Genomic DNA, 23,905 nt, shown 5'->3' with positions numbered 1-23,905 from the left:
CGCCCAATAGTGCTGGGGTGGGAGAGCCATGGTCCCACAGCTAGTTCCTGGAAGTGTACCACCCCTCCCCCCCAAACACTGCTGCATCCTGGTCCTGGTTCTCTCCCAGAACCAGGCTGCCTACCGGCTTCAGTTCTGGCCCAGGTATCTCTCCACCAGAGTCTGGCTTCCAGATAGACTGTTCTCAATTCCCAAGCCCCTGAGGCACTCTGGCCTCCAGGTTTCTAAGCTTCTATCTCCTAATAATAACAGACTCACTTTCTTATTGATCTCTTTTTAGCTTCCCCAAAACTCCCTTTATCTTCTCCCAAACTCCATTATCTCCGTTTTCCCCAGTGAGGAAGCAAGGCTCAGAAAGGTTGAGCTGCCCAAAGCCACGTAACCTGTGAATGCAGGGACTCAAGTCCAGGTTTTAAGGTTCAAGATCTGACCCTCCCTCATTCTCCTCTACACCATGCAACCTACTCCTCTCTCTCGATTTAGAATTAAGCTCCAGGGGTTATTTCTTCTGGACTCTTCTGGACTCATTTATCAGCCTTCGTCTGTTTTGGATTCCGTGCGGGGCTCTGCTAGCAGGGCATAACTCATAGTCGCCCAGGTCTGGGAACCTCAGTCCTACCCACTCTCTGGACCCTTTTGGCCTGAAAGTGGGGCTCAATGTCCTCAACTCCTGAGTCAATCCTCTAAGAATTCTTATCTGTGGAAAGGAACCTCTTCAAAGACTTTTTTATTCTATCCTCACCCAAACCAGAACACAAGGAAAAACCAGTGGATGGCTTAGGAGATCTGTCTCCACCATCTGGGCCTCAGTTTTTATCTCCCTTTTCTTACTTTAGTAAGAGGGGCCTCACTATTCCCTGGTCCCAGACCCCCTCCAAAACCTCCCCCAGCCATCCGGGGTAACCGCCGGGCTCTGCAGCCTAGGATAACGCCCAGCCCTCCCTTGCACCCTGTGGCTGCCTCCCTTTCCGTCTGTTGAGAGAGGAAGCCAGGGGGTGGCGGGTGCAACCCTGCAGGGCACTGATAAAAGGGCAGCCCTGCCCCCGCCCCCTGGGGCCACTGCGGTCAGCCCAGCAGGCAAGCAGGCTAGGCAGCCACCTCCCTCCGGGACCTGTGGCCCTCCCCAGGTTCCACCTCTAGCCACCCCGCCCTACTCGGGAAGCTGGTTGCATAACCCAGCGGGGTGTTTGGCAACACTGCTTGTGGCTTGCCCTGATGGTGGTGGTGGTGGTGTGTGCACACGCGCTGGGGTGAGGGTGGGGTGGATTGGCAGGGGGTGATGACAAGTCAGCCTTTTGGGGGTGCCTGAGCAGCATAGATGGAGAATGGTATAACAGTAAAGATATGTGGTCATGTTTTTCTCCATATTCTGTCTCTGCCACCTTTGCTGAAGCAGGAGAATCTTAGGTATCCCATCTTAGGGATAGGAAAATCTTAGGTATCCTGGCTTGCCCAGCCGCAGACACTATCCAACCCATTCAGGCTCCTAATCCCCTGCTCATCTTACATCAAGCGAAAGAGATTTAAGATAGAAGGAGGTTGACTCTGGACCTCAGGGATCTGAGAGGAGGGAGCTAAAGGAATCATCCGCACCCCCGAGGGCTATAAAGAGCGTTCTGGAGGCAGGACAGAGCCTGGGAACCGCAGTAACAGCCTCTTCCTATGGGAGGGGAGTGGAGTGAGGTGGGAGAGACGCTCTGGCCCGTTGCCTAAATGAGGGCTGTCTGTTCACTTAGCTCAGCCTGCACGACCATGCCTGTCCCCGCAAACAAGAAAACTGCTTCAAACACATCTATGACCCTCGCACGGGATGAAATACAACCTCTCTAGTTTAACTTTCAAGGCTTTACTATCTAGCCCCAGTCAAATTTCCCAGGCTTACCTTTTACTACTTGCTACCTCACACCCCATCCTAGGAAACCCCAAATACTCCTCTGTGTTTGATGCTTCTATGTCTTCACACCTTTGTTTGGAATACCCTTCTCCCCTTCTTTTCCTGGTGAACCCTGAGTCATTCCCCACAGCCCAACTCAATTGTCATCTTCTCTGTGAAGCCGGCTATGAATTTCACCAGCAGCAGTTCAGCTCCACAGCACTTTATATAGACCTTTATTACTGGAATTCCCTGCCTAGATTGTTAATGAGGACACAGACTATGTCTTATTCATCTTTGTGTTCCTGGAGTAGGAAACATGGTAGATACACAATAAATATTTGTTGAATGAATGAATGAACGAGCAGACACTCAGTAAATATCCACTCATTCATTGAACAACTTGTGTTATCCATAGTTGTATCTGCAATGCCACAAATAACGTCCTGAACTGGTAGCTTTCATTCAGTAAATGTTTGTCGACTAGCTGTAACCCGATATCATTACTGAATCAGTCACAAGTGTGACTATCTCCACCCCTCATCCCCTCTGAGGGGCCCAAATAAGTATATAAATGAGAAAGCTATCTGAATGCTCATGTATGTGACCCAGATTCATACCCAGGTCATCAAGAGATTCTGAACCCACTTGTAACATGCAATGAAGCCAGGGGTCACCTCCTGCCCTACACAGATCACGCCTGTAGAATTATGATCTCCTGGGATGGGGATGGAATTCAAAACACTGAACCATGGGTTTGGCATGGGTGTTGATCAAAGCCCCACACACAGGCTGCAAGGAGGCTGCAAAGAGGTGGGTATCACACTGCCTCTTGAGTTGCTTGGTTGGGTTATTGGGTTGTGGGGGTGGTCCTGAGAGAGAATCGGGGTGGCTGACATAGTGGTGGAATGGTGGGGACACTTGGAAGACTCCCAGAAGCTATTCTTCACCAACAGGGACAGAATATTTTCATTATTTTAATAGTGAACGCAACCCTCTAAGAGAATGCTGGCTGAATGCCAGCTCTGCCTTAGGGTGGCACCTGCCTGCCTCCCCAGTCTTTAACTGTTTCCAATTTAACTTGAACATCATAAGAAGAAAAAATAGAAAAAAAATGTAAGCTGCAGCTATAAGGAGTGAAGCTAGACATAGGAAGGACTTTCCTTAGAGCTGAAAACCACTAAAAGCTAGGAGGAAGCAAGGCTTTTCTCCTAGTCTCTGCAGAGAGATCTGTTTGGCCTGGGACTTGGGTTGTGAGTTTGAGGCAAATGGATGAATGACTGACTTCTGGGGTGTACTTACTGGTCTGCCCCAGAGCTGCCGTGGGTGCTGGGGGATGGACCTGATATCCTACACACGTGTCCTGGTCTGTCCAGTGTATGTAGCTGCCATGTGGCTGGGGTGCCTTGCCTGGAAGAAAGAACAGAGGGCATCTAGGGTCCCCTTTAAGGGAGGTGAATAATGTCCCTGCCGGGAGCCTCCCCCACCCCCAACTCCCCTCACACACTGACAACAAACCTGTCCAAGAAAGAGGCCTTTGTCCTAGGACATCTGAGGCTGCAGGGGGAGGGGAGAAGGCTACAGGTGAAAGGACACATCAAAGCAGCCGGCCCCTCCTCCCCCCAAAAGCTCCCCTACCCCTTGCCCAGAGCCCAGGCTTTCCTGAAATTAAAGCAGTGCCCTGAATGCCCACCTGCCTAACAGCTGGGATGCTAGACATCTGGTCCTTTTCTTCAGCTGCCCTCCACCTTGCCAGGACTCAGTTTCCCTGCCCCTCAGAGAGTCAAGGGGGCAAAGAGAAGGAGGTTACAACTTGTATAAAGTCTAGAGGTCACTCTGCCACGGATCATCAGGTTGGAATCCATCAGATGCATGGGAGAAGCGCAGAGCTGGCTGGACTCCTGGGCTCAAAAGGAGGGCTGGGAGAGGCTTGGAGCCATGCGTGCCCCCGCTGGCTGGGAGCAAGGTGGGGGTGGGGTGCGGGCAGAAACCACACCGGGCTCAAGTTTCCTCTCTTGGCCAGAAGGGGCAGGAGGAGAGGAGGGCCACGGGGAAAGGGGAGGGTTGGAGGAAGGACGGAGAACTCAGGCTGAGGGCTTCAGAGAGGAGGCTGGTGTGCCGGCCCCTGAGGTCCCCTCACTCGGGCCCGAGCCTACACACTGGGCACTCAGCGATGGCCTGGGCGCAGGGCACGGCCCTCCCCGGTTCTCAGAGGTAGCAGGGATCCTCACCCAGAAGGTGTCAGCCCAGGCCCAGCCTCCCCAGAGACAGCACCCGGAGCCACATCTCTCTCCTCACCCTGCTTGGACCCTGCCACAGGTGCCTGAGGGGCAGGGTGGGAGGAGGATTCCAGGGGGACCCAGGGGCAAGCTGGGGAGGTGAAGGAGGCAGCGGGAGAAAATAAGCAACTTGCCGTGCATTCCTCGGAGATCTCAGACCTTTCCAGGCTGCCTCTGGTTCAGGAATTTGACATCTTTGGGAATTTCTCTGGGAGAAGACCTAGATGGCTTTTTGAGCCCTCTGGGATTCTGGGGGTGAAAGGCTATGGATGGGGACCAGACAGTGGTCCCCTGAGGCACGCCTGAGGTGCTGGGGAGTGACACTGAGTAACCCTTCAGCAGGCTGGCTGCCCTGGGGCAGCCAATAGACTCTCAGGTATATGGTACCCTCCTTTCCCCTGCTCCGTCCTATCCCACTGCCCCGTCCAGCCATCTGGGAGGTTTGGGGAATGCTAAGGAATCCGAGACAGTGGATGCCTGGATTGCTGGGAGGTGTCGTTGCAGCAGGATGGGCTGCTAGGGGTAGAGGGTGCTGAGTTCTCGCCTCCCTTTGCCCGTTCTCTTCTCTGGGCCTAGGGCAGTAGCTGGAACTGGAAGGGAGAGGAAGGCATCCCACCCCAGCATAGTTTCTTCTGACTGGAAATCTTGGCAGCTTGGGAGGTAGAGGGCTGGGAAACAGTGGAAGAGAAGAGGTCAGGTATCACATCTGCTGGGGCTGAGATTCTCTAGTCACTGGCCCCCGAAGGACTGGAGTTGGGGGGTCTAGTGACCAAGTGACAGGATGGCAGAAACTTGTCCCTCTCTCCCTTGTTCCATGCACCTGTTTGAGTCATGTATGTCCCCAGGAGACTGAACCTTACTGTGATCAAAACTGGCCCCCCACCTACCCTGTTCGTTCACTCTCCCTCCGCACCTCTCTCCCCAGCCCCTTATCCCTCCAGGCTATTTCTTTCTCTCACTTCTGTGTACCTCTCCCTCCTTGGGGATTCTTCCTAACCTTTCTGAATAGGCTGCTCATCTGCCTTACCACACCCCAAGTTTTACTGATCCCTCCCCATCCTTTCCCTGCCTCTATTGACACCTGGAGAGGAGGGGTTGTCTAGTAAGCCTCAGTACACGGTCCCAGACAAACAACAACAACAGCGTCCCAGAGGCGAGCCCTTTCTGTGTCTCTCCCCCTTGTCAAGGTGTTATAGAGCCCTGGGCTGCCGATGAGGCCAAATATCTTCCTTTCCCCAGCATCCCTCCCCAAATGGCCCTCATTCTGTATCCTGAAACGTAAAGCTCCCATGTCATTCTGTGTGTACTGTACTCAGGGATTGTGATAAGATCTTTCCGGGTAATCCCATCAGGATGAGAGTAAAGAGGGTGGGTTAGAGTCTCTGGAGATGGTGTCCGTCCTACCTGATGTGCAATGTTGGGGAGCAAGATGTCTGTGTGACCTCAAAGTGTGGGCTAAACTGGAAAGTGGGAACCGTCTGTTGTAAAAGAAAAGGGACACAGGGAGGCATGTTCCACTTTCCCAGTATCTGTCCAGCTTCTGTACCCTCTGTGATGTTCTATTTGATCCAATTCTGACTATACCCTCATACCTCTGGCTGCCAGCCCCCTGGCCCGTCTTCAGGAAGGGAGACTCCTAAGACCTGTTGAAGGTAGACTTCCTGACCTTGCCTGTTGTATAGACCACCACCCATCTCTGAGTGTCTAGGGAAAAACAGACTACTCCTTTCTGGCCTGGTGCAAACTTGCCACTGCACCAGGGAGCTGGTTGCATTTGAACCTGAGGCTCTCCTTAACTGCCTCTTTCCTAACCTCCCACCTCCCCCAGCAGCCCTTCTGGATTCTCATTTCCCTGTCCCAGGGAGAGGGGAAGATTAAATTCCTGGTCTTTATGAGGAGGGGCTGATATCTAGTCTCAGAGACTAGGGCAGCCTAGAACCCAGCCTTGCCTGGGTCAAGGGTGTGAAGCTAGGAGAAGTCTGGAGATTACTTGCCAGGTGCTCTTCTGCCTTTGCATTCTTTTAAGTCCATATGGTTGGACCAGTTTAGTAGTTTTCGAAGTAGGGTGGGCCTCTGGCATCAAAAACACCAGGCCACTTGTTAAAATGCTGATTGCGGGGTACCTGCGCCTATGAATTCAATTCGATAGGTCCAGGGTGGCTTTCAGAATTCTGTATTTTCACAAGCACCCCAGGTGAAGGCAGGCCACAGTAAAGTTTGTGACTGCCTGAGCCAGATGCAATCTACTGCAAGGAGGTTCTCCAAGTCTGTCCCCATTTAATAGGAGAGTCTGAGTAAGAAGCGATTTGCCCTAGATCATGCATCTGGAAGGCTAGAGAACCTGGTCTCCTGCCTCCTAGGACAGGATCTTTGTACTGCACCTAAGAGTCAGATCCGGGAAGCTATGAGGGACAAAATGGGATGTGTGTGTGTGTGTGTGTGTGTGTGTGTGTGTGTGTGTGTGTGTGTGTGAGAAGGACTATGAGGCAAGAGTCATCGTCCCTGCCCCCTAAACCCCTTCTCCATTCACTTTGCCTTTGGGCAATTTCCGCCAGAACCTGGGTGGGGGAAGGTGGGGTTCCGGTGTTGAAATGGCATCCTGGACAGACATAAACACCCCACCCTCTGCCAACTTGCCAAGGGCCTGTGCCTATACCAACTCCCAGCTCTGGGGATGGCAATATAACAAGGGTTAGGGTTAGGGTTAGGGTTAGGGGGCAGGGGCTAGGGGAGATCCTCCTTTGAAAGGACAATTTAAAGTTCTCACCAATTTTGTGGTGAGTCAAAGAGTGGATCCCATATTAAATAGCTGTGATAGGCCAACCTTGTGGTGATCTAAGGTCATCCAGTCCTATGCTCTGTCCTTCTATAAGTCTCCCTCACCCACCCAGCCTGCCTGCCCTCACTTACATGGCAAAGGTAGGGTGTGGTGTCTGGCCCTAAGAGATCAGGAGGTCCCTGTCACATCTACTTGAAGTCTCTTGCCGAAGGCAGGGAGAACAGATGAGGGTGAGATGGGTGTCAGGGAATAGGGAGGTGGGATGAGGAGAGAGGTTGACAGAGAGGAGAAGATGAAGGTGGGGTGAGGGGTTACTGAGAATGTTGAGCTATCCAAGCAGAGAGGGACCTCCAAGTTCAACTTGTCTCACTCCCTGGTTTTACAAATGAGGAAACAGAGGCTCAGAGAAATGTGATGGCTTGCCCAACATCATGCTGCTGCCCTGTGGCAGAGCTGCAGCTAGAGCCCAGATCCAAAGAAAGGGGGCTGGAGGGAAGTGTGTATTCAAGCCTCTAAAGAAATATTCTTTAGAAGAGAAAAGAGACTGAGATTCAGAACTTCTCTGGTGGCGCAGTGGCTAAGAATCCACCTGCCAATGCGGGGGACGTGGGTTCGAGCCCTGATCGGGGAAGATCCCACATGCTGCGGAGCACCTAAGCCCGTGAGCCACAACTACTGAAGCCCGTGCGCCTAGAGCCCATGCTCTGCAACAAGAGAAGCCACTGCAGTGAGAAGCCCGTGCACTGCCAATGAAGAGTAGGCCCCGCTCGCCGCAACTAAAGAAAGCCCGTGCGCAGCAACGAAGACCCAGTGCAGCCAAAAATAAATTTAAAAAAAAAAAAAAAGAGTCTGAGATTCCACAGAAAGAGTTGATTGATGTCGACCGCCAATAGAGTCTCGGCGAATGGAGGAGACATGGGAGCAGGATTGGGAAGGCGCCTGGAAGGTGGGATGGGCTAGTGGAGTCGGCAACTCTAGGTACCAGACCTGACTCTGCTATTTATCAGCCTGAGTCTCAACTTCTGAATGGAACTTACAGGATCTTTGTGGAAATCAATCTCATAAACGAGTGCTTATAAACCACCAGCTCGGTTCTAGACAAATGCCAAATAAGTCTTTGCTGTGGTTATTATATGACCTCAGGAGAGAAAAGACCCCTGGTTGTGTGGAGTGGGGTATAGCCAGGATGACCCTGTGGGACACAGGGCAGAGGTCCAGTGTCTCCAGAGACCATTCCTCCTCTGCTGCCTGCTGCTGATAAACCTCTTATCTGGCCCAGGCAGGGGAGCCCAGGGCCAGGATAGGAGCAGAGGGCAGGGCTGCTATCAGTCACCAGGCCTGGGCCATATCTTAGAGAAGGGGAGGGGCTGTCTGCTTGGCTCTTCCCACAACACACTCCTTGGGGATCCCCAAGCACTCGCTCTCATCTTGGAAAGAAAAAACTGAGATCCTAAAAGTGAGGGCAGAGGAGGAGAGCAGGAGTGATCCCTGATGTTGCTGCAGGAAACAGGAAAAATAAAAAACACTGGATGATGTGACTTTTGTCCTGGCCAGTGATACAGTTTTGAGGAGTAAGAAGTAGGGGAAAGTGAAGGCATCTTGTCCGAAAAGAAGATAAAAACCTACTGTGCTCCCAAAGGAACTGCCTACAGCCATAGCGGGTGAGATACAGACAACACGGCAGAAAAAGGCTTTCTAGCTTCAGGAGTTTGTCCGATGATGAGTACAGCATGAATGGGGGTGGGGTAGGGCGGGGAATGAGGCATCTCCTTCCCTCAGGTGAAGCTGGAGGGAGCCTCTCCATGGAGGAGGACAAAATTGCTGACCTGTGGCAAGAGAGGCCCTAACTCCTGTTTCTCCTTTGACACAGACTGCTGGGACCATTTGGGCTTTCGGGACCTTGGACCAGGCCCTGGCCCAGTAGGATGCCCCCGTGTCCTCCCCAGCAGAGCAGGAACAGGGTGACACAGTTGCCCACTCTGGAGCTGGGTGAGATGGAATTGACTTGGCAAGAGATCATGTCCATCACTGAGCTGCAGGTGAGTGGGGTTAGGGGGCAGGGGTGGGGGGAGGGAAAAGCAGAGAAACAGGGAGTCTGGCTGGGACTGAGGCCGGGGGCTGGAGCAAGCAGAGCCCAGGGTCTCAAGATGGAAATGTTCCAGGCACTGTGAAAGGAAGGGCTGGAGTCAGAGGGCGATCTGGATGGAAGACCAGAGCGTTGAGGGGGAGGGAGTGTGGATGAGCAGGAGATAGGAGTGGTGGGGAAGGAAGGATCTGATTGGGGGTGTAAGCTCTCTTGGCAGTCACTCTGCTTACGTCTCTCTGCCCCACCTCCTGTCCCGCCTTCCCTTCCTCACCTTCTTCTGTTCTGACCTCCTCCAATCCTGCCCATCTTCTTCCCTCACTTCCTCCCCCTGCCCTCAGCAGCCGGGGCGGGGTGGGGGTGGGGTCCCCTTTCCCTCAGGTAGCAGAGCTGTAGTTCTGACCTTGGGAAGGGGGGTCAGACTATGCCGGGGTCCTCTCCTCCTGCTAGTTGGACAAAGGGGTGTCTGTTGGCCTAACAATGATGCCTTTGTCCCCAGCTGGGCTGGAGCAGGGTGGCTCCCCGATGTGGGTTGGGGGCCCTTTTCCAGCACGTTCTCTCCTCCTCTCTGCACCTGGGCAGGGACAGAGGGACTGAAGGGGAGAGGGCAGAGCTTGTGCCGGCTCCCCAAGGTAACTCTCAGCCCCAGACCTGGCTCTGTGCCCACCCCGTTCTCTTCCCTGCTACCATGCCTGGGCCCTCAAGATCTGCCCTAAGCCCTCTTCCCACACAGCAGCTCCCTCTGCTGGGCACCCAGGGCATGGCCAGGGTCTGAACTTGACCCTTTGACCCTAGATAGTGGCAGCAGGAAAAGGGTTCCGAGGGTCATCCTGGAGACACTCCTTGTCTTCCTGAAGGAAATAAAGGGACATGAGCCATTTCAATACAGTAAGCACTTCTCCTGAAGAGGAGGGGATTCCATAATTGTTGCGTGACTTCCCTTCTTGTTTAAGCCACTTTCCTCGTGAACGAACTGTATCACAACTTTGCCAGAAGCTTTCAACGATACTCAGCACCGTTCTCTTCCCTTGTACTTATCTCACTGGGTCTTTCAGGGGACCCGGCTTGGTTCTGAGAGACAGCTGGTTTCTTCTCTTCCTCAGCCTGTCTCCAAACCTTTTGGTGTCTTTTCTTGCAGGGCCTAAACGCTCCAAGTGAGCCATCCTTCGAGCCGCCAGCCCCATACCCTGGGCCCCCGCCGCCTCCAAGTTACTGCCCCTGTTCAATCCACCCGGAGGCTGGCTTTCCCCTTTCTTCACCACCTTATGAGCTCCCAGCACCCACATCTCATGTCCCAGACCCCCCATACGCCTATGGCAACATGACCGTACCAGCCTCCAAGCCGCTGACCCTCTCGGGCCTGCTCAGTGAGCCCCTCCCAGACCCCTTGGCCCTCCTGGACATTGGGCTGTCAGCGGGGCCATCCAAGCCCCAGGAAGACCCAGAATCCGACTCAGGATTATCCCTCAACTACAGTGACGCTGAATCTCTTGAGCTGGAGGGGACGGAGGCTGGTCGGCGTCGCAGCGAGTACGTAGAGATGTACCCAGTGGAGTACCCCTACTCACTAATGCCCAACTCCTTGGCCCACCCCAACTATGCCTTGCCACCTGCCGAGACCCCCTTAGCCTTAGAGCCCTCCTCGGGCCCCGTGCGGGCCAAGCCCACTGCACGGGGGGAGGCGGGGAGTCGGGATGAGCGTCGAGCCCTGGCCATGAAGATCCCCTTCCCTACGGACAAGATCGTCAACTTGCCAGTAGATGACTTCAACGAGCTGTTGGCACGGTACCCGCTGACGGAGAGCCAGCTGGCACTAGTCCGGGACATCCGAAGGCGGGGCAAGAACAAGGTGGCCGCCCAGAACTGTCGCAAAAGAAAGCTGGAGACCATCGTGCAGCTGGAGCGGGAACTGGAGCGGCTGGGCAGTGAGCGGGAGCGCCTCCTCCGGGCCCGAGGCGAGGCCGACCGGACCCTGGAGGTCATGCGCCAACAGCTGACGGAGCTGTATCGTGACATTTTCCAGCACCTGCGGGATGAGGCAGGCAACAGCTACTCCCCTGAAGAGTATGCATTGCACCAGGCTGCTGATGGCGCCATCTTCCTGGTGCCCCGGGGGACCAAGATGGAGGCCACAGACTGAGCTGGCCGGAGGGTTGGGGCTGGTGATGGAGGTTTCCTTCATTCTCTTCTGATAAAGGTGCTCCCCAACCGTGAGGCCCAGAAGGAGCTGAGTTCTGTAGACCAGGAGGGACCACAGTGGGAAACCTGGCATTTGGAAGGTCCAAGGTGTGTTCAGTGAGGCTTGCCCGGAGGCGAGGACGTGAGGGGAGGGCTGGAATCTCTCTTCCGTGATTCCGTTTCCCAGGTCTCCAATCTCTTGTCTGAGCTTTGGTATATAAAGCACTCTACAGAAACAGCTTTCCGCTGTGTCTTCCTTCTCGAGGGAGGGTGATGAAGGGGGTGCCCTCAGAGCTCACTGCCTGCTGGTGGCAGGGAGGTAGTTCTGCTGAGCTTGCTTCTTTCCCCTACGGCTCTGTATGAAGACGTGTGGATACATGACGCTTGGGCCTGAGCAGTGTGATATCTACCACCTTCACTCCCCTTCTCAGAGCCAGGGGCCATGGGTGATTTGTGGAACCACACCTTCTCGGGTGGCCCCCTATTTATAGAGCTGGGATTGTTGCCAGAGCCGAGTAGACCCTCTGTGAGAGGTCCCTGTTAGGCCACTCCTTTTACAAACTTTGGGGCACTGGAATCCTAGAACGCCCACAGGCCGTTTTCCCCTCCTCATGCCTACTTCTACAGGACTCCCTCAGCCTGGGCCCTGATATGCCAGAGCTCTCTCAGAAGACTGAGTGAGCTGCTCTTGATTGCAATGAGAGAATTTGATTGGACACCCAAGTTTCAGGGGATTTCACACCCAGGTCTGGGTACCAAGTCTGCTCCACAGTGGAGCACAGTATGCATTTCAGTGAAATCTTCCATCTCCCTGGTTACATTAGATAGAAGTTACCCAATACTTGTTTCGGTGCCTCCGCCCCCCTTTCTAGATCCTTGAAGATCTAGGGCCTTTTATTAGTATATTTTTTCTTCGAACACGACTAAGTTTCAGAATTCTTAGCCACATGGATCAAAGTCCAGTCAAACCTCCTCCACACACCTTCATCTCCTTGCTTGGAATTGCGGTGGTTCCCACTCTTCCCAATCACTGAATTATATAAATTACATTTTGCTTCTTTACACTTCTATTCAATTTTACTAGCTCCATTTCAATAGAGAAACCTTACTTCCAAGTTCTGATATTCATTAGTTGAGACAAAAAAGCAGACAGAAGTGATCAAACTGGAATCTTCATGCCTACAGATTCAGGAAAAAAGTGGTCTCTAGGGAATGAAAGCTTCCTAATAGATCTGAAGACAGTCTAACCTGTCAACTTTCCAAAAACCTGAACATGTGGGATCAAGTGGTAATGAGATTAGTTGTTCAATTTGACTAGTTTGCTTAAGGGATATCAGAATGAAGTTTTTCATTCTAACCAAACTCACAAAGATGGTTAATTCAGAGGCAAATTTAAACATTCATTCATTCAACCAATATTTACTGGGCACCCAATAAGCTGAGGTATTATTCTAGGCACTGGATAGTCAACAGGAGACACTTCCCATGGAGTACACCATAGCAGGCAAGACCCTCAGATACACATATTTAACAGTACCTAAGGCCAAAGACGGAAGGGTGGTCACAAGAATTTGAACAAGGTATTAATCTTCCTACAGGTTATTTCCTCATTTAAAAAATAGGGAATTTACTTTTAAGCAAACTGGTAGTCTCAGTTCTATCCCTCCAAACCATTGTTGTATGGACTTCCTTTACCTTCTTACCCTTGGCTCAATATTTTTGAAGCCTGAAATAGACCAATTAAATGTTCATTCACCCAAGATGAGATCCACTATGCCCCTCAGGAACTGAACAGATAAGCACAGTTTCAGAAGAGACTCAAACTCAACAGCTGACCTTCACTACAACTCCATTTTCCCTTGCCAGGAGAGCTACAAAAAAGACCTGTTCAAGAGGAGCAGTAGCGAACAGCTCACTTCTGGGTCAAGATTTACTCCTGCAGTGAAATTAAACCAGTTTCTCTGATTTCACTAAACCATGGATGCTGATGGGACAAACTTTAAAAAATAGCAATACACAGCATTAGAATCACTTCCAACAAACCCAGTACTTCCTCCATCTGAATTAACACGTGGCTATGCTTGAAACATGTATAATGCGGTTTTCTTTAAACAGCTTACAGTGACTACATGGAAACACTGGTAAGGAATGAGGGTAAAATTCTTCTGGTTTACAATTAACTCCTGCATTTCCCATTCTCAAACTTGACCTAGTAAAGAACATGCACTATCTCAAGTTATTTACCATAAACATCATGAAGACGACATAGAAAACAAAAACTAAAACCAAGTTAAATGCATTTTATTTTTAAAAAGTCCATTCACAAAACTGAATGATTAATTCAAGCTGCGCAGCAGCTAATGACTACTGCATGGCAGTGAAAATGAAGTGCACAGTGGCTCAGATAAAGGTCCTCATAAGGATGGTCCTGCAAAAAAGAAAAAAGCATATACATAAGCAGGTGAAAGATTCTACAACTACATCCATTCTCTTTACTGAGAATCCAATTGCTTTAATAGCTTTTTGCCAGCTACAGTCTGTTAGATAATAGAACAATAGATCTTACTTTTTTTAGTTCTGAGGCACAGCCTGGCATTTTACTTTAGGAATACTAAGCACTGTTACTTTATAAAAACCTACCTTTTAGCCATGAGCTTGAACTGGAATTTTGTTTTAAGAGTTGCTAAGCCTGTGGTAGCACACTCCTCCCTAGAAAAGTAAACAGCCTTTAAGAACTAGCTTTTCTCAGAGACAAGGTCCATCTCAGGCTAAGCCCTCCCACCCCCCACTAATGGTCCGCCCACCCTCCCACCAGCATTCTGGGGAAGATTCTAATATATTACTTTGAGCCATTGTTTTAATAGGTCAAAAGATAGGAAATATAGAAATTAAAGGGTAAAAATGTATCACTGTAGAAGTAATTAAAGTGCTGACTTCCTTCAGTTGGGAGCCGCCAAGAGTAGGGTGTCAACTTAAGCAATTCATTTCCAGAAAAACCAAGTTCAGCTTAACTGGACTAGTTTTGGCTCAATATATTAAAGAAAATATAAAAGAAAGCTGGATTTTAGAGAGCTATATGGATGTAAGTAAAATCTGTTCTTACCTACCAGCATAGCAATAAAACCTTTTCTCCTGGTTCTGACTGCTAGTCCTAAGAGTCAGGTGTGCCTTACTCTTGTCTGCCTCCTTCCTTGCGATGGTCACTGAAACTTCACTCCCTCCTAGCTTTCATGGAGCGTGCCGTGGCCTGCCCCTGGCTTATCTGTACTCCACATACCACAAGTGTCTACTCTCAGCTGTAGAGTGTCTGACCTCGGAGCCATTCGCGCTATACTTGCTAGCAGTTCCTAGTAGCTGAACATCTCTCCTGGATCTTTAAAGGCATTGTCACGAATCCTGAGGTATCTGCAAACTCCCTCAATAGTTAAGGTTCCACCTGCCATTGCAAACTCAGCCAGTATCAAGCCCATGGAACTATTACCCACACTTTCCCACCCACCTCCACCTCCCACCCAACCCCACCCAACCCCCTCCCCAAACTTCCAAGTAACACACCCATGGGATGGAATACACAGTCCTAGTGATAAACAAATCTCTATTCTACTAAGTACAATGGCACTGAAATTGAGGGTACCAAAGGGAGGGCTGAAAGGAAGCTATGTACAAATAACAATGATTGGATATTAAGTAAACTGTTATAAAGGTTTAGAAGTCATTTTCTATACAATCAACATTTTAGAATGTTTGTGTCATCTTGTGCCGTATTTAAAGGAAAACTGCAGTTAGCATGAATTAAAGTAAATAACATGGCTCCTCACCATACCCAATTTTGATCTCCATACAGATAATTACTAGTGTGTCAATCCAGAAACCTATATATACCCACCCAACCGGAACAAAAACTGCAGTTTTCCTTTAATGTAAACCTGTTTTTGTGTTAAGAGTAAATTCCTTACTGATACTGGTCAGTTTAAAAAGGTCTCCCCAAAACTTCTAATTTGTGGATTTATGGGATGGCATTAGCCAGCATCTGGTTTCTATTCCCTGGCAGAGTTTTGAACTTGAACTGTGATAGAAGCATTCAACATTATCAGGGGTAGTGGGTAGGGAAGGTCCAAAGCTCTGCCAGTCCCAAATCCATACAGTTGTCATTCCATTCAAGAGGGTATTAAATTGTTTATTTATTACACATGATAATGGATGATACACAAGCTTCATTCCCATCTATATCTGGTACCATAATCCAATTTAGATATATTGCATAGGATGTGCCAACAATCATATATTAATAATCAAAAAACTCCATGACTTGGCTTGGGTGACCCTTTTTCACGGTGAACTCCAAGGTCACAACGCAGTAACTGTCAGTTCAACTACACCAAGGTTTCAGAAGACAGTAGCTTCTCCACCAAAGCAGGTTGTAAATAAATTTTGAATGGAACCTGGCATCACCCTGAAGGAATACTAACTTCACACTGTTGGGGTGGTTTACCAAAATGGCTTCAGAGTAGACTAACTTTACACAGCACATTTAAAAAAAAGACACATTTATTCAGCGTCACGATCAGACTATTACATTTAGCAATCAACAGCATGGGTGCAAAAAAAAAAAAATCTACATTAAAACCCTTTGTTGGAATGCTTTACACTTTCCACAGAACAGAAACTAAAATAACCTGTTATACAATTAGTCACAAATACAGTCCTCGAGTTTTTTTGCCCATACACATGAGTATTGTCTAAAACATGTCTTCTTTGTAGCAGCTAGGCCCTGCCACCACTGTGCTTGGCTGAGTTCACAAATCTGTTGTAACCTGTAGCTTCCCTGTCACTTCTCTGGCTCTCCTCTCCTGCTAAGCTTTGTTTCCTGTTGAACAATATGGAATAAAGTTGTTAATCTAAACATATTAAGACTCAAGGCTACAATCCAATAGCAAGTTGTTTCCCACAAATTTTGCTGATCTGAATATTAACTTAATATCCACAATTTTACTGTAATTATAATGTTAACTATGTTTCACTGCTCAGCTACATTAGGGTTACTGTGTTCATTATCAATTACAAGAAAATTAAGTGAAAACAAAAAAAGCTGTTCACTTACCTGGCAGTAATCAAAACCTTCTGCCACTGCCATAGCTACTGCTGCTGCTGGAACCACCATAGCCACCTAAGAACAAATTTGTTCCCTTAAGCTTTAGGAGTATGAATAATAACGGTAATACTTTTTATATTTGGGGCTTTCATATTTGTATTATGTAAGTTCAAATTCACAAGTTTGGGCTCACATGATTTTCCTAACTGAACTACAAGTTACCAGTCACTTAAAATTTCCTCAAGATTTTAAATTGTCAGTTTTCCTGCACCTGCCCTGCCTAAAGGTCTAATATTTTCCTCAACGGTACTAGTTTAGCCCTCCCATACCACATATACACCATACCTTGGTTTCGGGGTTTGGCAAAGTATTGGCCTCCACCACCATAGGGGCCAGAACTTCTGCCTCCAAAGTTTCCTCCTTTCATGGGTCCAAAATTTGAAGACTGATTGTTGTAACTGCCAAAATCGTTGTAGCTTCCACCACCTCCAAAATTGCTTCCTAAGAATGGAAAAGAGGACCTTTATCTGTTACTCGGGGAAAATGATAAATTCTGGTGTTCAAAGTAAAAAAGTTGCTTGATCTGCCTTGCTCCCAAAACTGGTGGCTCCAATGTTTATCTTTGTATTTTATCCCTCCTGGGCAAGGCATTCAGTTGAATAATCCAATAATTAAAAAAAATTTACCCAACTCACGACGGTATAGCAAATAATATATTCTCTTGCCTTGAAGACCTTTACCCATTCAGGGGCACAGCAAACACATGCTGGATACGTCCGTCAACTAAGTGCCTAAGACCCCAAGAGTTAAGACACTAAATCCTGCTAGAATCTAATCTAATTCCAACTGAAGACACCACTATCCACTTATCCATCTATCTATTTGGGAGTGAGGCGGCCCCAGCTTAAAGCTAGGAGGAGGTAGCATTGCAAGCCCGTTAATTAAAAAAGTACCATGCAGCGTAACACACAAAAGCATCAAGTCCCCATACTAAAAGGCTAATCTAGCTATTGCACCAGTACTTGGATCACTGGATACCTACCACTACCACCGCCAAAGCCGCCTCCGCCTCCTCCGTTGTTATAGCTGTCACTCCCGCCATAGCCACTGCCCTGGTTTCCATAACCCTGTCCACCACTTCCATAGCCTCTGCTTCCTCCAGAGTAACCAGGGCCGCCTCCTCCATAACCACCTACAAGAATACAATTCTTCTCAATAAGACAAAAGTATTCAACAGTCAAATTCTGTGATAGCATGACAGCTAAAGGCCTGCTCACAACATGCTATTAGGTCAGAATTGAGCTTATCATGCACTAGACTTTTAATCTCTATTAGCCTATTCTAAAGGTTGCCAAAACTTTTAATCTGTGGTTCCTTAAATAAAACAAAACTTACCATCATTACCGAATCCATTATAGCCATCCCCACTGCCACCATATCCACCACCACCGCGGCTGCCACCAAAGCCACCTGGAGAAAAGCAGAATTAAAACAAACAAAAACCAGGTTTGAAGTATGTGGATCGCATACAAGTCACCCCCTTCTAAGTCTAAATTTTAGGAAGCGTTAAATCAGTAAATTATTTCCGTATGCAAGACTAACTACCGGTTAGTGAGAAGCCAGAACTACATCTGGATTAAAATGTAACTTCGGATAAGACATCTGGGGGTAATTATAATTTTACCATTAACTCTCATTAGTAAACTATAACCACACAAACCTCGACCGCTGAAGTTTCCTCCACGACCAAAGTTGTCATTCCCACCAAAACCACCTCCACGACCACCACCAAAGTTTCCAGAACCACTTCGACCTGAAGAGACGAGTTTTAAGTGTTAGGTTGTACAAATTGGAATTGCTCAAAATTATGTTTAAGGTTTAATTAAGTAACAAACTGACCTCTTTGGCTGGATGAAGCACTAGCCATCTCTTGCTTAGATAGGGCTTTCCTTACTTCACAGTTGTGGCCATTCACAGTGTGGTATTTCTGAACTGAAAAAATTTGGAGATAAAGAAAACACCAACACAGCATTTAGAATACAGCATGGATTTCAAAACCCTTAGCAAATGCCAGCCACCCGATACTTACTGACAATCTTGTCTACAGAGTCATGATCATCAAAGGTTACAAAAGCAAAGCCTCTCTTTTTGCCACTGCCTCGGTCAGTCATGATTTCAATCACTTCAATTTTCCCATACTGTTCAAAATAATCTCTTAGATGATGTTCTTCAGTGTCTTCTTTAATGCCACCAACAAAAATCTTTTTCACAGTTAAGTGGGCACCAGGTCTTTGAGAATCCTAACACGAAAAAAATTAAGTTAACTTATATTAACAAAACCTATCCCCAAGTTAAGAATTTTAAGTTTGTTACACCCCTAAATGTTAAGTCCCCCTAGTGGCAACACTTCCAAATGACTAAAGGAAGGGGGGGAAAAAAAAGATCACTTACTTCTCTTGAGACGGCCCTCTTTGGTTCCACAACTCTTCCATCCACCTTGTGTGGCCTTGCATTCATGGCCGCATCCACCTCCTCCACAGTGGCATATGTGACAAACCCGAAGCCTCTGGAGCGCTTGGTGTTTGGATCTCTCATTACCTTTAATGTTTAATACGTGGTAAGCCCCCAGAAACTATTGCCTTTTCTACCTTAAGTAAGGCAATAGGAGACTTTATACCAACCCTTTGTATGAAGCCCTTCACTTTCCCACTAACCATCTAAAGCTAATCAATTGGGAGCTTTTTAATCAGTTAAAGCCACACCTTACTTGAAACTATAATCCCATTAACATTCAGACGGTAATACAGCAAGCTAAGCCAAAGAAATCAACGAGTTCTACGGTCCTTTGTCTCTTTCAAGTCTTACCACACAATCTGTGAGCGTTCCCCACTGCTCAAAATGGCTCCTCAGACTCTCATCAGTTGTTTCAAAGCTCAAACCTCCGATGAAAAGCTTCCGCAGCTGTTCGGGCTCTTTGGGTGACTATGAGTAGGGGACAAAAAAGCGGTAAGTGGGGCTATAACGCAAAACACCTTCCAGCTACAAGAACCAAAACTAAAACTAGATAGCAACGTACGAAACACTTATTGTTCCTTCTGGTCGCAGCAAGCCACGTGCTTCTCCGCACTGGGGGAGGTTTGTTGGGTGCTGGGTGGGCCGGGAGGCGCCGAGCGCATGCGTCCCTCACTCCCTTCGACGCACGCGCAACAAAAGGACTAGGAGGGAGGAGTACATCGCCAACATCGACTATAAATGCTCTTTAAGAAAGTCGCCCACTGAGACAAGGTAAAAAAAACATATTGAATGTACTTAAGAGTTTTGCAAGGTGGACCGAGCCTGCGTGATAGCTAAGGGTTGCAGGACGGCAGCCTCATGGCGAAGAGGACAAAATGGCGACCTCAACTTAGGGAGGGGTAGGCCCTGGCAGAGACCGAACAACTGCTGAACCGGCTAGGGCAAGCAGCCAAACCAGGCCGAACCCTACTGAACTCAGGAAGGCGCGAAAAAGAAAATTTAGGTGGAGAGAGCGTCCTACTCACCTCTGACTTAGACATAACGGCAGTGGAGGGTGGGGGGAGACGTCAACGATGCTTACTCGGCGGCGTCCACGAGCAGAAAGAAGTAAGCTACCGAACGTATCTGCCAGCCTACCTTCGGCCTCGCTCTTTTATCCCGCCTCCTCGCTTTCAGCATTGGTAGACTCCGCCCCTGAGTAGCTCTGATTGGATATTTGCAATTGCTCCCCCCCTACTATTGGTCTCTGGTACTGCAGTGCTGTGTAACGTCATCCGTTTGGGCTTTCTACGCAGTCTCCACCCCTCGGGGGGGGGTCTATGGGTTCCCGAGTAATATTATTAACTAGTCTGATAGGCTAGTCAACCAATCATTCACGTTTGAATGCACTTAGGTTATTTAGGTAACTTTTTAATTCTCTACGTTACGAATTTTACGTTCAGCTCATCTGTCAAACCATGATTGATACTATGAATCAGAAAAGTAGTTAGCATGTAACAATTTTTTTTTTTTGGCAGCGACTGCCTGCTGAGCGCATGTGTAGTAAAATGGCGAGTTTACGCAGGCGCGTTAAGAAGTTCCGCCTGGCGCTTGGAACACGTGAAATGGCGGGCAGGAGACAGCGGCGAACCTAAGGCGCCTGCGTAGTGGCGGGAGTTGGGCCCCTTTTTGCGCAGGCGTAATGGGCGGGGAAAGGGTCCAGTCCCAGGATTGGTCGCGCAGGCGCAGGGAAGGATCCGTTTTGGCGGGCGGTTGGCGTTACGCAGAACGCGGCGGCAGCGGCGGCCTGTGGTCCGGCCTCACCACCGAGGAACAGGGGAGACGTTAGCGTGAGTGATCGGTCTCGATCCCGGGTAAGTGGCGGACAGTCTTGCCTACGCATACGAGGTCTTGAACCGACTCCAGTTGGCCCCGTTATTGTGTGAAATGAATGGACCGCGGGGTGGGGGCTCGTGAAGGGGGAGCGGTGGGTCCACCCAACCAATGGAAGAACAGGGGCGGGATGTTTTATTCCCGTAGTTTCTGTGGAGCTTTGCAGCCGAAGAGTTTGACTGGCGAGTGAATAGGCCAATTGGATCCTCCTTTAGCAGCCGACTGACCGGTCCTTGGGCCATCGGTATGTGGGAGGCGGGCTTTCTCTTCCTGAGCAGCGGCTCACTGAGCCAATGAGCACGAAGCGCGCGGTAGGTTGGGCTCCTCCAAGAGGCAGCGGTTTGACTCCAATGGGGGATGCGGCAGTCGGGCGGTTAAATGGATGGACCAAATCTGGAGCCAGTAGGCGGACAGCTTACGGAAAGCGCTCGGGCTGGCCGTCCAATTAGCGCTCCAAAAGAGGGAGGTCTTAGATTTGGGGATGCAAGGATGGGGAGTCACTGCCTGCGATGGCGCGAGGGGGTGGGTATTTTATTCACAATAACTTGAACGAAGCCTTTGGGTCTCTAGGCCACACACTTCTCTGGTAGGGAACCTGTAAGTTTGCTCCTATAGTTCTCGAGTTTGGCTTTATTTCCCCATGTAGGTACATCCCACCATCCAGCAATGTTTAGGTTTTGCGGGGGGGCAACAAGGGAGGTCTTTTGACTTTGAGAACTCGCTTCTTTAGGAAGACGGACTTGAAATGTTACAGCGAATAGGATAAATCTCTTTGTATTGTTGTGGAAAGGTACCGAAGAAAAATCAACATAATTGTAATAATGCATATTTTCACGGACAAAGAGATTTGTAAATCCACAGAAAAAGTTTTGGAAAGCTACATACCAAAGCGTGTTACCTCTAGGGATACAGTGGGATGGAGACAGGTCCGATTTCCAATGTTTAAATCTTTTCAGGGATAATAATTTGTGATTCAAGTTAAATTTAAAAGCCAATTGTTTTTGTGTTTTCAGTTATAAGCAAGTACTTCTCAACACCTCCTTACACCTCAAAAAAGTTCTATTTTTCAGTTAAGAACTAAGGTGATCCTCTGTTTAAAAATACAAATTTAAAAAAGGTAGCTTTTTTTGAGTACTTAGTATTGATACCTGCTAGGCATTATGCTAAATGCTTTGCAAGTATTGTCCATGTCCCCAGTGCCTTTATCTTAGGCTCTTCTCTGTGGAACTTTTCTCTCCATATATATCTCTTTCTTTACACCATTACAGATCTCCTAAGCCCTTTCTGCTGTTCTATTGAGGATATCTGGATTTGGATAAAAAGGAAGTTGCTTAAGGAGGATGATACTTAGGGTGTTGGAGACAGGAGGACACATTCATCACCTGGGTTATATTTTTGCCTTTTGATTATATTTCCTTCAAAGTATTTTATATGCAGTTCATATCTTGTTAGTAATGCCCATTCGTATCAGTCGAGTGTATTTTAGTAAAACAGAAATTTTCATTGCATATTGGCTATATCAGAGTCTATACTGTACTAATATTTACTGATTTATTTAGTGTCAAGGGAAAAATGTTTAAATACTGTAATAAGTTCAAATACATATGAAGTTCTCTTATGAGTAGAGACCTTTCTGACATTGTACAAAAGGAAGATGATTTTAGATGAGCTTATCGTGAACCAGAGGAGAGATTTTTGTGTTCTCTGGCACTTGCAAAAGGAAAACCTATTTTGTATTTGCTTCTAAACTATTCGTAGGTATGCTAATAATGCAGCTACTTAGTTTATAAGAACTAAAGTGAAATAGATTAAGGGTATCTGTCCCTAATTTATTTAGGTCTGAAAGGAATACAATCTTGATCTACTACAGGGTTTCTCAAGCTCAGCACTATTGATATTTTGAGCCTGATAAATGCATCTCACCTCCCCCCACACCGCCACTTGTGACAATCAAAATGTCACCAAATGTCCTGGGAGGGAGGGGTGCAAAATCTCCACTTGAAAACCATTGACTGAAATGACAGATGGTAGAGTTGATTATCTTGACAAAATCTTTTATTTTGCCAATTGGAATTTAGAGAGAGAAGATGGGTGAAGTGTTCAGGAAGTGTCCTTTGGTAAATGGATCACTAAATCCTCATGATTATGTCTTCAGATATAGCATGATCATTGTTTGATTGGATAAAAGGAAAATTTCATTAAGGTTTTTACCATTTCTTGCAGTTTGAACGTTGATTACATCTTGTGTTTGTTTGGCTTCCTAAAATAATGGCAAATATGTTTTTGAAGGAGGTAGACTTTGCTTCAGGTGCTTATTACATTCTCATTTGACTTAATCCTGTTTCCTTTAAAGTTTCATTATGCAAATAAATGTGCAAAGCACTCTGACATTTTCTTTTTTTTTAATAAAATTTATTTTATTTATTTATTTTTGGCTGTGTTGGGTCTTTGTTGCTGCACGTGGGCTTTCTGTAGTTGCGGTGAGCGGAGGCTACTTTTCCGTTGCAGTGCGTGGGCTTCTCATTGTGGGGGCTTTTCTTGTCGCGGAGCATGAGCTCTAGGCACGCAGGCTTCAGTAGTTGTGGCTCATGGGCTTTAGAGCACAGGCTCAGTAGTTGTGGCGCACGGGCTTAGTTGCTCTGGGCATGTGGGATATTCCCGGACCAGGGATTGAACCCATGTCCCCTGCATAGGCAGGCGGATTCTCAACCACTGCGCCACCAGGGAAGCCCCTCTCTGACATTTTCTCATCTATAGTACTCTATTTCATTTTCTTAAAAACACAGGTCGATTTCTGCTGATCTGATTTTTCAGCTGTGTAGAGACTTGTACACTGGGGGAAAAGAAATACTGACTGAAAAATAGGTAACCAAATCATGCCACCCTAGATTACTCCGAGTAGATTCATCTCATTTCCAGCCCCACCTACTTGGCTGTAATCAGTGACCCCTTATTTGATGTTTTTAATGGTATATTTTAATCTGAAAAATTTCAGGACTTGAAGCTAGACTTTTTGGTTTACTGTGGTGTGCAAATAAAAGTTGTTTGTTTTATTGTAACTTCCCTTACAGTGTCACAGTTAATAGGTCTGATAAACATTTCTTTCTGGTGGGTAATTTTTCATTGAAATTCTGAAACTATCACATTGAAAATCCTAAGTTTAGACTTATTTCTTGCCTTTGGAGAACTTGGTTTGGTTGTTAATTTGTTCCTCTCTGTTAACAATATAAAATGC

General features: G+C 47.9%; 3 protein-coding genes and 1 long non-coding RNA gene across 8 annotated transcripts in view; 2 read left to right on the top strand and 2 right to left on the bottom strand.

The window, feature by feature from the left end:
* Positions 1-3,183: 3,183 nt before the first annotated feature.
* LOC137202846 (uncharacterized) lies at positions 3,184-5,810 on the bottom strand. Its single transcript, XR_010932803.1, has 3 exons — positions 3,567-5,810; positions 3,392-3,430; positions 3,184-3,283 (listed from the first exon to the last, which is right to left on the bottom strand). It is a non-coding gene; the product is annotated as an uncharacterized lncRNA (long non-coding RNA).
* A 3,046-nt stretch (positions 5,811-8,856) lies between these two features.
* On the top strand, positions 8,857-11,410 carry NFE2 (nuclear factor, erythroid 2). The gene is made up of 2 exons (XM_067698666.1): positions 8,857-8,970; positions 10,153-11,410. Exons 1-2 carry the CDS (start codon positions 8,857-8,859, stop codon positions 11,152-11,154), a joined length of 1,116 nt encoding a protein of 371 aa, XP_067554767.1. The 3' UTR covers positions 11,155-11,410.
* Positions 11,411-13,477: 2,067 nt separating this feature from the next.
* Positions 13,478-19,958, bottom strand: HNRNPA1 (heterogeneous nuclear ribonucleoprotein A1). Its single transcript, XM_067696821.1, is given in 13 exon segments — positions 13,478-13,620; positions 13,833-16,059; positions 16,294-16,322; positions 16,325-16,359; positions 16,630-16,785; positions 17,327-17,476; positions 17,680-17,754; positions 18,005-18,097; positions 18,184-18,276; positions 18,374-18,584; positions 18,736-18,882; positions 19,150-19,266; positions 19,824-19,958. Coding segments are annotated over 12 exon segments (1,224 nt in total). The 5' UTR covers positions 19,839-19,958; the 3' UTR covers positions 13,478-13,620; positions 13,833-15,956.
* The window catches only part of CBX5 (chromobox 5), a 36,311-nt gene continuing 31,879 nt past the window's right edge, over positions 19,474-23,905 (top strand). For 2 of the 5 annotated variants that reach the window (XM_067696831.1, XM_067696822.1), the window contains exon 1: positions 20,492-20,651. The gene's annotated coding sequence lies outside the window, so the exon portion shown is untranslated. Of the gene's footprint in view, positions 19,570-20,491; positions 20,652-23,905 lie in introns of those variants that run through there. The other 3 variants (XM_067696829.1, XM_067696827.1, XM_067696828.1) reach the window with 3 other exon arrangements.

The sequence above is a fragment of the Pseudorca crassidens genome, chromosome 11, assembly GCF_039906515.1.
Source record: "Pseudorca crassidens isolate mPseCra1 chromosome 11, mPseCra1.hap1, whole genome shotgun sequence".
NCBI lineage: Eukaryota > Metazoa > Chordata > Mammalia > Artiodactyla > Delphinidae > Pseudorca > Pseudorca crassidens.
The sequence above is the reverse complement of the archived record's forward strand: the minus strand, read 5'-3'. Positions and strand labels throughout refer to the sequence as shown.

What these genes read in the sequence shown, in the direction of transcription:
- NFE2 (XM_067698666.1), top strand. Translation starts at nt 8,857, where the DNA reads ATGCCCCCGTGTCCTCCCCAGCAGAGCAGGAACAGGGTGACACAGTTG. An exon ending in TGTCCATCACTGAGCTGCAG is followed by an intron (nt 8,971 to 10,152) that starts GTGAGTGGGGTT and finishes CTTTTCTTGCAG; the next exon opens with GGCCTAAACGCTCCAAGTGA.